This window comes from Meriones unguiculatus, chromosome 10 (assembly GCF_030254825.1).
Source record: "Meriones unguiculatus strain TT.TT164.6M chromosome 10, Bangor_MerUng_6.1, whole genome shotgun sequence".
NCBI lineage: Eukaryota > Metazoa > Chordata > Mammalia > Rodentia > Muridae > Meriones > Meriones unguiculatus.
Genome location: NC_083358.1, coordinates 73276501 through 73290766, shown reverse-complemented (window position 1 = coordinate 73290766; position 14266 = coordinate 73276501). Strand labels below are relative to the sequence as shown.

Genomic DNA, 14266 nt, shown 5'->3' with positions numbered 1-14266 from the left:
GAAAAGGAAAGAAAAGGAAAGGGGAAGGGAAGGGGAGGGGAGGGAAAAGGAGGGAAGGGGATGAGAGGAGAGAAGAGGAGAGGAGAGAAGAGGAGAAGTGAGGGGAGGAGAGGGGAGGGAGAGGAGAGGGAGGAGAGGGAGAGGGAGGAAAGAGGGGAAGGGAAAGGGAGGAGAGGGAGAGGAAAGGAAAGAAAAAAAAATGTCCTGTAGGCAGCATTCTGCTATGGGCAGAAATCCACCCCAAAAAAGTTCTATCAATTTTCTCACCAAATGTTCTTATTGAAATCCTACCTTTAAAATGTCTCCAGTGACATGGGATGGCCTTCTTCATCAACCACCTTGTGTCGCCTCCTTAGAACTGACTGCAGATTGTAATTTGGTATTGTCTTACCCAATTGCTCACTAAATATGTAAATTGCCAAGTGACCTTACTCCCTGCTGCTCAAATGTTTTAACCAAGGAATACTTTTTCACCAAAGCATCGGGATGAAGGTATCATTCTGATACCAACAATATGCAATCAATATACATCTTGTTATTTGATACAGCAAAAATATTTCTTACCTGAACAGTTCCATGGAGAATTAGTAAACATGAAACACAATTCCCACAGGTTAGTGACAAGTTGGTGTTAGTAATTTCACTTGGTGGACTTTTGTTTTTTTCTACATTTGCTTCTTTAAATATTAAAATTTTAAACTGTCCTTTAGGTTAGAATAGAGGTCATTTTATTAGATTTGTAAAACAAGAGGGAGAATTAAAAATAAAAATGAAAACGTTTAATCTAATAACTCAGTTAAAGTTACCTTAGGATAACTAAAAGGGGGGAAATCCCAAAAAAGCAAAGCAAAACAAAACAAACAAACAACAACAAACCCCCCACATTTCTGTGGAATAGAGTTCCCCCAAATAAGCCACTCAAAACCAAGTAATGTTAAGCTTTGCTCATAGCTTTATAGAGTATCGTTTAGATGTTACGGCTTTCAAGACATATATTAGCCAAAATTATGTCAAGAAATATGTTTATCTAACCTTTGAGCTGGCACCTTATCCTTGCTAGTCTCTGCCTTAAGACGTAGAAAGCTGCAAAACAAATGGCCAAAAAAAGAAATTCCAGATCTTTCCTCTGTAAGGAGGCAGGGTATGACCAACTTGTTACATTCCCGGAGACTTACACATATTCAACTTTCAGTGCTTTTCTGAAACAACAAAAAAAAATCTAGGACATGTTTAAAATAGTAGTATTTTAGTCATCATTTTGTTATTTGAAAACACTCTGTAACAAAATATTAAGCAATAATTGAAGTTACACTATTTTTCTATAGTGCAAGTTCTTTTAAAAACATTTTTAAACATTTTTTTTTTAGTGTGTGTGGGGTGGGGCGCTTACAGGTGCACTTGTACCACAGTGTAAGATGGAGATCAGAAGTCAGCTTGTCAGAGTTGGTTCTCTCCTGCGTTCATGTCGGTCCCAGGAATCAAACTTGGGTCCTCGGGACCAGCAGCAAGCATCTTTACCCACTGAGCAACACTGACAGCCACCTATATTCCAAATGCTAATGAAATATTTCAGAGCTTTGTGAATACTGTATCTTGCAATATTTAATTTTCAAAACTTTAATTGTTTATTCTTAGAGTCAGTATCTTATTATTTAAATGAATTTTGGACAAAGCATCTGAAGAAAAATTTAAAACTTTGGCTCAGTCAATACCCAGCTGGTAGTGCTTACATTGATATCTGTTCACTTACCTTTTCCTTATATACTGTATGTTCCCTTTTCTCTCCAGCTTTGGGAAAAACATTAAAGTTTGTTTTCTTCCCTCTCACAGCACTGTCTTCTTGCACGGCTGCTTTGGTTGTCAATAGCAACAAGAATTAACTGCAAAACCTCGGCCATTTCTCTTGGAGATGCATAAACATCCAGTTAAATGAAAGTAAGGGAAGAAACTCAAAACACTAAAAACAAAGGTCAGTGTTGGACCAGCCTAGAGTGCCAGGGGTGAGAGAAGAGATGGTTTCCTTACTTCTCATTTGGATGAATGCCTTCCCTCTTTAGAACATAATGTAACCATTTTAATATATGATCATTTTGGTATTTGTCTAATTTAATGGAGTCTTTGGGGAGGGGCTAACAGAAGAAAAAAAATGCAGGTCTGATTTGACTCAATCAAAGGATCATTTAACTGTTCATCCAGAATGATCACAAAGTATTATTAAAGGCAAGCATTACATTTGATTGCCAGATTTTTGCTTTGTTGTTTATATGTGATGTGATGTGTGTGCATGCATGTGAGTGTGGGGTATGTATGCCTGTGTGAGCACATGTGGAGGCCAAAAGAGAATTCTGGGTGTCTTTCTCTATTGCTCTTGGCCTTATTGCCTTGAGATGGAGTCTATCTATCTATCTATCTATCTATCTATCTATCTATCTATCTATCCCCAGTTTTTCAAGTCAGGGCTTCTCTGTGTAGCCTTGGCTGTCCTGGACTCACTTTGTAGACCAGGCTGGCCTCAAACTCACATTGATCTGCCTGTCTCTGCTTCCCAAGGGCTGGGATTAAAGGTGTGCACCATACTGAAGTAGAAGCTGGCTAGGCTAGCTGGCCAGCAAGCTACCTCCTGGATCTGCCTGTTTCTGCCTCCTAATAACGCTGGAGTGAGAGGAGCACACAGTCACACATGGCTTTTTTTTAATGAGTGCTGCGGATTCAAACTCAGGTCCTCCTGCTTGCACTTACCCACAGAGCTACCTCCCCAACCCTGTTTGCTACATCTTCTTTCACGTTGCTTATGTTTATAATTTGCATTTTGTTTTCATTGCCTCTAATTAAAAAAAAAATCACTGTATCTTGATAAGACCCATTTACTTAAATAGAATAATGAAATGCATCAAAATATCATTTAAAACCTTGAAAAATAAGTCAAAGCATTGAAAAACATTTTGCATGGCATATTCAGAAGCTGTGTTTATACCCAAAATTGTTCATGAGAAAGGAAATGTAGGAAAATATTATTTCTTTAATATATCCATAACCAATTTTGAATATTTTATCTGGAAAAAAATTTAAATTATTTTAAACAAAAGAAAAAGAAGTCATTAAGGGCTAGAAGACAACACTATCTCCAGGCTAGCTGTGTGAGTACCACACAGCCCCACAGTTCTGCAGGGGCCGTTTCCTTATAATATCTTAAGGTTGGATGGCAGTCTTAATTCACATGAGCTAACCTGGATATACTGATTTGGTAAATTGATCGGCTTCAGGTTGCATACCTCTCAAGGCTTCTAGCTTAGATCTCAGCCAATGTCCCTTATTCTAAAATTCACATTTTAACACCACAGAAAACCTCTTCCTAAGTTAAAGGTATATTAAACATGAAATAGACGGCTTACAGTAAATTTCTGGGCTCTATTTTCTGCTTATGGATAAGGACATTTTCATAGGCAACCTCCACCACAATTTTTGAAAAGTTGCCAAAAATACATTCCCTGTGTGTGTTCCTTAGTGTAGTGTGAGAAGCTGCAGAACGGAATTCATTAGGAACACATAAGGCAGGAAAATCTGTCCCATTTTCCTCCTGATGATTTGTTTCTCCACAACTATTGTAAAATAGTTGTGGGAGTTAAATACAGTCAACATTGCCAGCAATGCCACTGGTTTATAGTTCAGGATTTGAGTAGCCTTTTCTGCTTTAATTCACCTGGGACTTCTGGAGACAGTGCTGAGCGTCTGACAATGTTAAGGATGAGGAGGAGACGTACTTGTGTGGTAAAGTGTGTGCCCAGTCTGTGTGTGAGCCCTGGGCTTCGTGTCAAGCAATGGAAAACACTCTTCATAGCCGTGCATGGCGGCATGCACTTGCCATACCAGCATTCAAGAGGAAGAAGTAGAAGGATCACATGTCTGAGGGCAGTTTGACTACGTGGTGGGGACAGTAAGGAGAAGAAGGAAAGAAAAGGAGACGACAGAAGAAGTCAGACAAGGGATAAGAATACAAACCCCTGTGGTAATACCCACTCACACTCACAGTGCCTAGCTTTTTGTTTGCAGTTTGGTTTACTGTAAAGGGTTGTGAGCCACCCAACTGCCGGGCCATTAAAAACCTTTGAAAAGGAAACTATTAATAAAGTACTACAGGCTGGTATAATTACCACATGAGGCAGCCTGGGGCACAGAGACCCTTACACATGTGGCCCACCAGGCCAGATGCCAACTCCTCACAGTGACAACAGTGAGGGACAAGCATGAGAAGAAAAGCAACAACACTTTACGCTAGTTCTAGCTGCCAAGTCCTAAGCATCAGCTACAAAGACTACCAACTCTAGAGAGCTCTCCATATCCCAACCATAAATTTTATAGTTTTCATTGTCAAAAACTTGGCATTAATCTGGGAAAATCTCTTCACAGTCAATTACCCAACTTGGCCCAGTTACACACAAAAATGCAGGATGACAGACAGCAGAACAGAGGCATTTAAGAACCTGGGAGAACCCAGCTTCCATGACTATTAAAGATAGACAATTCAGTAGCTCAGAGACTAGGGCGTTTCGCAAACCTATATTTTGTTTCTTTGTAATTTTATACTTTTCTTTCCTAAAAACCTGTCTTAAACCCCAATTTTAAGCAAAAAAAAAAAATGAAACTATATGTCAGAATTTTTAATCTGTAGCCACATGGAGATAGATACTGAGACACAGTGAGTAGTTTAATTCATTCATCGATTTCAAATCCAATCTGAAGAAAACTCTCAAAATACCATAAAATGTAGAAAATGGCGTAAATTATCCAATAAAAAATATTAACTAATGTAAGTAGCTATCAAAACAGAAGATATTAGAGAAGTTTGGGTTGTGGGAAGTTTTTGAAAGTCTAGAGGCTGGAGGGATGGCTCAGTGATTAGGAGCACGTACTGCCCTTGTGAAGGACATGGCAGGCTCCCAACATCCATAATGAGTTGCCCACAACCACCTGCATCTGTAGGTACAGGGGATCCAGTGTATTTTTTCTAGCCTTTGCAGGCACCTCAATGTGCACCCATGTGTACATGCCTGCCCCTGCCTCTCCCCCCCCCCCCCACATATATTAAAAATAAGAAAAGGGGCTGGAGAGGCAGGTCAGCAATTAAGCACAGCAGCTGTTCTTCTAGAGGGCCCAGGTCTGATTCTCAGCATCTACCTGACAGCTGACAGCCTTCTGCTACTTCAGTCCCAGGAGATCTGATGCTACCTTCTGGTCTCCATGGACACCAGGCAATGAACCTGTTGTAGACTTACATACATTCAAAACACTCATACTCATACACACACCATATGTAACTAAAATTTATTTTTATTATGTATATATATATATATATATAAAATAAAAATAATCTTAATTAAAAAAAGAAAACCTATAAAAGAACATGAAGTTGGGCAGGTAGGGAGGATTTGAGGAATTGGGGGAGAAAAATCATGATCAAAGTATATTGTATAAAAACTTTTTTCAATTACATAAAAAGGAAAAAAAGAAAAAATCTATGGATGGGAAGAGTTACTGTCAACCTAGCAACACACCTTTTGCTACTTAGGGAACTCACTGAAATTAAATTTGGCAATTATCATTTATGAAAATAAGGTTAAAGGTTGTTGGTTTTGTGACTTGATTCTATTTTGTTTTGTTTTGACAGCTCTGGATGTCCTGGAACTCACTCTGTAGACCGGATGGCCTTGCACACATGGCAATCTGCCTGCCTCTGCCTCTTGAGTGCTGAGATCAGCAAAGTGTACCACCATGACTAGGAAAAAATAACACTGATTCCACAAAGTATATATTAGTCTAGGAATTGCTGAGTGCTTTTTTTTTTCCTTTTGTGTACACTATCACAAATTTAAACTGTGATGAAATAGCTCCTAACATTTCAGAGTCCATGGATAATGTCCATGGAAGGCAATGCTGACCAACCACAGGATCTAATCATGCTTTAGCAGGAAAACAGCCAGTTTTGGAGAACTTATGACATTTCTCCACAAAACAGCCAAGGAGATACTGACCAAATTGAGTATTTAGCTTTAAACTTTAACAACAAGAAAAAAAACCATCTATATCAAATCCTTAGTTGCCAGTCTTCATTTCCCGAAGTGTGGCCTCTACCAATGCTAGCCAAGACCTTTAGTAGAAAAGGATACGTTGGAAAGGGAGGGCTTATGAAGAGCAGAAACATCTATTGGTTGTCAAAAATCATCTACCATGCTCTAGAGCTAAATAATCTTGGCCATATTTGTATCTACCTTCCTCCACTAGAATCACTTTGCTTCAGCAGTTTTTTTCAGGATAAGTTAAAATCCCTTGTAACAACTATAAAATGATAAGGAATGAACAAACAAAAAAAATGTGTGTGGCCATTTACCATATGCCATACTACACCATCGGGGCTGGAATATACTCCCCTATGCTGGCTTTAATAGGAACTGTATTATGACCATAACTGTCTCTTTAACTACATAATAATAATAATAATAATAATAATAATAAAGGGAATAAAAAAATCTGAAACAATGCTATAGTACATTAACATAGAAAATCATATTTGCTATTACTTAACCAAACACTATAACTTATAACATGCAACTTTTTAGTAAGCATAAGTATCTTGCTTCTGTCCTGACATGTTCCTAGGGAAGCACTTTCAACCTATGCAATTAATTTTTTCCCAAGCTAAATTGTCTTGGCTATCTACTATTTCTTGAGGACAGACCTTTCATCAATTCTCATTGAGTAGAAAATGCTAACTCCTTAGTTCTCCAAGGCTGTTCAAAATGAGAATCCACGCAGCTTGACTCGCTGCTTCATATCTGAGGAACAGGAACTTTGCTTTTCCTACGAAGACAGGGGCCTTCGGGATTAGTGCCTCTGAGAACACACACCATCTTTTTTGTTATTATTTGGACTTTTGTGACATTGGTTTGTTTTCAGAGAGAAAGAGAGAAGGAGGGAGAGGTGGAGGGAGGGAAGGAGGAAGAGAAGTTCTTATAGGGTGTGTGTGTACCAGGATTCCAGGTCCCATTGCCAAGGGAGCTAGGTGAGGCGTCCATGTGAGTTAGCCTTTCCTCACACTGCGATGAAAGGTAAAGACTTAAGTTTGGAATCCAGACCCATGTTCAGTGTTTTCCTCATGCTCTGCCTCTAGTCTATTCAAGCCTAAGTGGCTTACACAGAGCAGCTCCATGAGGTCCCGATAGATTAGGAGATCAAGCAGGGTTCATGGGGACCCCCTGTATACCTATTGAAGGCTTTGAAGAAATGAGCATCATCAAGAGACCAGCACTGTTGCTGGGTTCAGTGGCCGTTAGCCATGTAATAGTGTCAGAAGGGTAAATGATGTCTGGATATAATATCTGTGTTTTTCTCTTTACTCCAAACCATAATTTACATGGGGATGACTGGGGTATCATAAGATAATAATAATAATATCATATGTTGATATCCAACAGGTACAAATTAATGTGAGGATTTCCTACTGATTTCCTTGCAGATCCTATTTACAGTGGAGCCCACCAATCACCTGCCTGTACTCATTCACAATGCTCACCTTCTACTCTCTCTCATTTTTTACTTAAACATTTCTTATTTTTAAAAAAGATGAAATATTTGAAAATCATCATTTTCCAAACAAGATAGGTCATAAACAAATCCATGGAAGGAGATAAAGTCTATTTATGCGTTAAGGCATCTCCAAAAGGACCAAAAAAGTGGAAAGTGACTGAGTAGAAAGTGTCACTTTTTAAAATCAGTCCTGATTTATTCTCTTTCAGTTAAATTTTCATAAAGAAAACGCACAATAAAGTTTAAGTTCTCCCCCATTCTCTCTGCAGGAACAGGATGTCACTGTAGAATTCTCCCATATTTAGTTGTATAGGACAGTGAGGGTGACACACAGCCAGACAGTCATTGTAGTAGATCTTAAAAAAAAAAAAAAACCCACAATATTGAAAGCTACCTTAGTGCATATAAGCAGGAGAGGATTATTGTACATCTGTATGAAAGCAAACTGGAAAGCCATTTAAAAGACTGAGCCAGGTTTACATGAACCTGTGAAGACCCTTAAACACTAAAAGTGTAGCAGAGTTTTAATTTATCCTATTGTTACATGAAAAGTGAAAGTCTCAAAAAATATTTGGACACTTCTGCAGAGATTAGCAAGAAACAGCGATTGTGTGCTGGAGACTGGACCTTAGGGTGAAGAAACACAAAGCTGGGTAGTACTTACCCCATTACTGCAGCCCCAGTGGCTTTCTCCCTCCCTCCCTCCTACCCTGCACTCACCTCGCTCCTCCTTGGCGATGTTTTACTTAAACATGCATTTCTTATTTTTTTTTAAAACCAAAGATAAGGTGTGTAGAATAACTTAACCAGAACAGACAATAGAAAATATAAATCCGTATCCCCACAGTTTCATAAACACTTTATAACTGGTTTTGGTCTTATTCTCATATGTCCCCAGATAGCATTCTACTCTTGGATTCTGCTCTTCCCCCACAGATCACAGAACCAATAACACAGCACACACCACATATGTACACACGTATGGCTGAAGCTGAAAGATAATAAAAGCATTTCCTTAAAGGATATGTGAATCTTTCTTACAAGTAAAAAAAGAAAGATGACTCTACTTTCATAAAAGGTAGGCAACCTAATGGTCACAAGCCAGGGGGAGATTTTGGCAAATGTACAGTTCAGTCCATCCTGCTACCATAGGTCAAATGTTGCTGGTCTAAGGAGAAGGTGAAAGGAGAATCAGACTAGCCAGAGGCTTCCTTGTTAAACGGTAGGGAGGAAAGCATCCTAAAATCAAACAACAAACAACCAGTCTCTGGATCCTACACCACCAACTGAGAAACCACTCTCAGACTGACCAAAGCCAAGAATATGTATGCTATTTGGACATACATGAATTTGTCTTTCCTACAAATTAGAAGATGGCAACTCAGTGTTTTTCAACTTCATGTTCGAGGTTATTTTAGAAGTAGCATACAGATCCAGCAGTCTCAGGGGACTGGTTAATTAGAGGACAGGCATACAATGGAACACTATGAATCCCTCACAAGGAGGCTTTTCCCATACAGATGATAAAGAATAGCTTTAAGACATCTTTGGGATCTTCCGGGGCAGAAAAAAAGGCTCAGAGCAGTTTATCTACTATATTGTATTTATACAAAGCAGGTAGGTGGCAGGAGAGACAGAGAAGTTACTCAGAGCATGAGAAAGATCTCTGAGAGGTCCAGAGGACCATATAATAACACTTATTTCTCTGAGGATAGTTATCTCAGGAAGTGAATACATTTTCCTTTCTAAATAAATTAAGATTCTTAAAAAAAAAAAAAAAGTTGGGATACAAAGGCTGTCTCTGACATGAACTCAATGGCCAGCTCTTTGATCACCTCTCCCTGGAGGGTACAGCCTTGCCAGGCCACAGAGGAAGATAATGCAGCCAGCTTTGATGAGACCTGATAGGCTAAGGTCAGATAGAAGAGGAGGAGGACCTCCCCTATCAGGGAACTAGGAAAAGGGCATAGGGGGAGAAGAAGGAGGGTGGGTGGGACTGGGAGGAGATGAGGGAGGGAGATGCTGCAGGGACACAAAGTGAATAAGTTGTAATAAATATAGAAATAAAATTAAATTTTAAAAAAGTTGGGGAAAATTAAAAACCTGCATACAGCTGAAGGAAAAGGGCATAGTATCTAGTAGCACAAAAACTGGAATAAGAGAAGATTAGCATGACCCTTGTGCAAGCATGACATTCAAATTTGTGAAGCAGTCCATATTTTTTTGCAATTGATGTTTATAAAGTTGCAGAAGTTTTGAATGAGGAAAAGGAAAAAGAGAGGAAAAGGCACAGCCAGCTTTATGCTGCAGAGGAGATCAGTAGTAAGAAGTAGTAAGAAGGGCCAAGTCAACAAACTCTGCTTCCCTTCCCCTCCCTCACCACAGGGAAGGTCCAGTCTCGGGGTTGAATATCATCCCTGTTCACTGCCCGACCCATGGAGTCATTCAACATCACTGTTCATCATCTCAAAGCATTCGGTTTGACTTGACCTACACAGAGCAGGAATCTGGCAGACGGAAGAGTGCCAAGTAGAAACGGTGGGCAGGAAGCTGCACAGGAGGGCATCTGGGGAGAAAGCACACCTGCTGTGTGCAGCTGATCCAGTTTCTGACTTGCTGGCCCCTGTGTGCAGAGCATGTGTCTGCCCAGGGTCCAGCCCTGCCTGTGTTCCTGTGGCAGGGGTCTGAAGACAGATCTGGCCACTATGGTCTATGGTGCTTCCTTTTCACTGGTCTGGCCCTTCAGCTTGTGAAATACTAAAACTTCTAATCCATAAAGGTCAAGAGCTGCCTGAATTATCTGTAGGAAGGAGTTCAGGAAATTAGTGGCTCTAAATGGTATTATTGCAAAGATCAGTTCTAATCTAGGAAAGAAAGCAAAGAGCAAAGTCATTTCTTTAAAACTTCTTTTAACCTGGAAGAATACACACACTCTGAAAACTACCTGTTTGAAAAGGTCAAGATTCTTCAACACGACTTTGCACTTGGAATCTGCATTCCAAGGCCACTCAAAGTTACTCAGGGGACACGGTGTTCCTAAATATCCTTTCCAGGGAAGCAGCAGTTGAACTACCTTTGTTAACAAGAACAAACCCAACCTCACTTCCTAAGGATTTGGGGGCTCAGGTTGGTAACATAAGCAGTTCTAAAATTATTCATACCCTTGCTTTTATTCCTACCTTAGAAACACACAGAAGAAGATTCTACCTTCTAACCCTGTAACTGGGAAAGAAAGGTAGTGAACTCAGGGTATGACAATGGGGTATGTTCAGTTCCATTAAGCTGCCCAAAGAGGCCTGCCAGGCAGCACCCTCCCTCCAGATGCCCAGTTATTCCTGGGGTACACACATGACTGAACAGTCATAAACAAACTGCTTTATTTATAAGATATAATCTGTGCTCAACAAAAGTTGTTTTATTTGTTGGCTACAAATGGAAAGGTGTTTGCTAGGAGTAATGCTGCACTTGGACTCTGGGTGGCACGGGCAGGAAATGAGGACAGGCCCCACACCCTCTGGGCTGTGACGTGTAACTTTCCAAAGATGACTTCAGAACTTTTCATTTCCGGGCTGGCCAGTGCTGCTTGGTGGCAGGGCGCTTACCCAGCATGTGTAAGGCCTGGGCCTTTCTCCTCGGGGCCCAAAATAATTTCCTAATGTCTAAATTTCTAATGTACTCATAATTATTTTAAAGAAGGTGTTTAGAACCTAAATTACCGAAGACACGGTTTATGAAACTGTATGAGTGGGTACAGTAAAGTAATGATTTGCATAAGGATCAAAAATTAATAAATCATGTTCTTTTCCCAAGACTTAGTAAAGTGATCATAACATTTAAGTATCTCGTTTACTGTAATGAAGTTCTGTAGTCTCATCAAACAGCCTCTCACTGGAGACACAGAGACAGTTCAGTACTGTGCTGATCAAGACACACATTATCTAACTCCATAACTAGGTAACTACGAATGCTTGCAGAATGGTTTGCTACGCCACAATCCCTTCTTTATTGTCCTTAAAATCTTCATGTGGGCATTCCGTGGCTAGGGACATGCCAGGAGGCATGAGCCCAGAACCATCAGTGCTCTGTCTGTGGGTATAGATGTTCAGTCTTTCCCAACTCTCCAGTGGAAACATAACTAAATACCTGCATTTGCCCTGCACCTGGGGGTAAGGGATACAAAACCATTTTAATCCACAGCCTTTCCTTCAGTTCCTTGATGGCCAGAGAACTCTGATGCTGAAACCTGGGTTGAGCTGCACTTTGAATTTCCCTGTGCATCTCCAGAAAGTGCTTTCAACAACAACAACAACAAAAATACTACTCTCATTAAGCATCCACCCAGCCTGGTCTCAAGAAAAAACAAGAAATCGTACCAGACACGCTCTGTTCTTCTCATCATGGACATTCTCTGATTGAGTTGACAAGCAACCTACCTTGGAGATATGCTAATGGATAAGCAGGTAGAAAAGTGGGGGCTTGAGTTCAAGGCCCCAACTCATCTAGTGCTTTTGTTTGTACTGCATGATGAGCCTTTAAAATAAAGTGCAAAAACCCAAGAAACCTCAACTACAAAAGTCTCTACCTCGGCAGGAGGAACGAAAAAGTTCACATAATAAAAATAAAATGTGCCATTGAAACGATGGGGAAGCTGAAGCACAGAAATTTACAAGCAAGAAACAAATATGTTGTGTCAATATTTGAGAGCCCAAGGTACTGTGTGCTGTAAATACGCAGCCACCAATAGGGGAACACAAGGGAAAATTTCATTTGATAATAAAGAGCCCCATTAATATTCAATAAGTTTAAAGCCCAAGACAATTAGAAAATCAAATGTGGCATTTTCAATGTGCAAGAGATCTATTTATGAGCCAAGAACACAAAACAAAGAGTCAAGGAATAGAAAGACGCCAAGGATCTAACCCAAAAATGAACTATGAAAACACAACCTGCCTATTTCTGGAAACTGCCATGCCTTTCCAGCAGGGTAGGAATGCTGGGATTGGGCTCTGGGTAGCACAGGCAGGGAAAATGAGGACAGACCCCATGCCCACTGGGCTGTTCCTCTACTCTGTCCTTCAACAGTCCTGGAGAGAAAGATAGGCAGTCCCTGAGTTAAATGTGGCTTTGTAGCTAATGGTGGTAAGCCAGACAGGAGGTCAGACAGTTCCGTGACCCTGCAATGTGAGTCTCTCCAAACAAGTCCAGGAAAAGGAGAGCGGGTAGGAGTGAGATGTGGAGTGTTTTGCGCAGACATCTGACTCAGGTGACTGTTGTTGGGTCAAAACATGTCACAAATGGTCAACCCAATGGAGCAGATGCTCACTGAAGGGTCTCTGCATAAAAGGCCATAAAATCTAGTAGACAGCAAAATGTGGGCACCACTTCCCCACACTGATGTGTCTAATATGTCTCCTAGACAAACTGAAAGGCTCTGTGTAACAGGTGGTTACAGTTGGTATATGCTTTGCTGTGCTTTGTGAAGGAAAATTGCAAAGTGAGTCAATCAGAAGGGAACTGGCACCTTTGAGAAGGAAGCTGCATGGAAAAGAACACTTGGATTATTTAAGGGTCACAGAACCAAAAATCCTTTTTACATTACTTTTAAAAAAAAAGTGGTTAAAAATCACATATCACATAGGTAACTAGCTACCACAATTAATTCAAGGCATTCATATCACATAGGTAACTAGCTACCACAATTAACTCAAGGCATTATCCTCGAATTGAATGCAAAAGTTTTGGTTTTATAAAGGCATTCGAAATAGTCAGGTGTGTTCAGAGATGCTTCATTCATCCTTCAAGGCACTTTTTGGTGCAGTTCTATCCTTTGAGCTGACCTCTTGCCCTCACATTCCTCTACCTTAGATCAAAACAAGGACAGCAGATTCTGAGCTGACAGAAGACATTTGGACCATCTACGATATGGCAAAAGGAAAACACACAGAAGATTACTGCTACCCCTGAGTTCATCTTTGCAGTCTCACCATCTTAAGTGGTAAGGGCTAAGGCCCTTTTTCAACTTAAACTTCATTTCAACAGAACAGGGAACCCTTTTTAATTAGTTAATTAATTAATTAATTAATTAATTAATTAATTCCTTTAAATATCACAATCTGAGCCCCCTCCGTCCTCTCCTCCTGATTCCTACTCTTCTCTCCCCTCCTCTTCCCCCATCCCCCTTCTCTGCCCCTCAGGAAAGGGAGTCCTCCCCTCCTGCTAATCTACCCCAGCACATCCAGTTACATCAGGACTGAGCACTCCCTTTTTCACAGTGTTTTGGCAGGGCAGCCCCTCCAAAGGGAAGGGATCCAAAAGCATTCAACCGAGTCCATGTCAACTACAGCTCCTGCTCACCTTTCTAGGGGACCCACATGGAGACCAAGCTGCCCAATGAGTACATATGTATAGGAGGCCTAAGTCCAGTCTTGGGACCATTTTTAAGTTGACCAGGTAGGCATTTTTCCTGATTGAAGAACACATATATACCCTTCCTGTGCCCTCCAGTGCTGTAGTCATAATGAGCATTGAACATGACCAAGAACAGCAGCTGTAGCATTTGCTCAGGCCAAGAAGAGTGTCCAGGGCTTTACAAATGACAACCCATTTCACCGCTATATGTCGTCAACGTCTGTAACATTTCAGGTTGATTCTAGAGATGAAGGAAATGAAGCACAGGACCGTGATG

The 14266-nt window shown here is 40.5% G+C and overlaps 1 protein-coding gene and 1 pseudogene across 4 annotated transcripts in view; one reads left to right on the top strand and one right to left on the bottom strand.

Moving 5' to 3' along the window:
- Positions 1-14266, bottom strand: part of Npnt (nephronectin) — a 68619-nt gene that overhangs the window by 49766 nt on the left and 4587 nt on the right. For 2 of the 4 annotated variants that reach the window (XM_021650049.2, XM_021650047.2), the window contains exon 3: positions 1033-1083. The exons of the other annotated variants lie outside the window; for them this stretch is intronic. In XM_021650049.2, the coding sequence (XP_021505724.1) occupies positions 1033-1083 (51 nt within the window). The remainder of the gene's footprint in view (positions 1-1032; positions 1084-14266) is intronic. 4 annotated transcript variants of the gene reach the window in all.
- On the top strand, positions 9710-9804 carry LOC132646144 (U6 spliceosomal RNA; annotated as a pseudogene).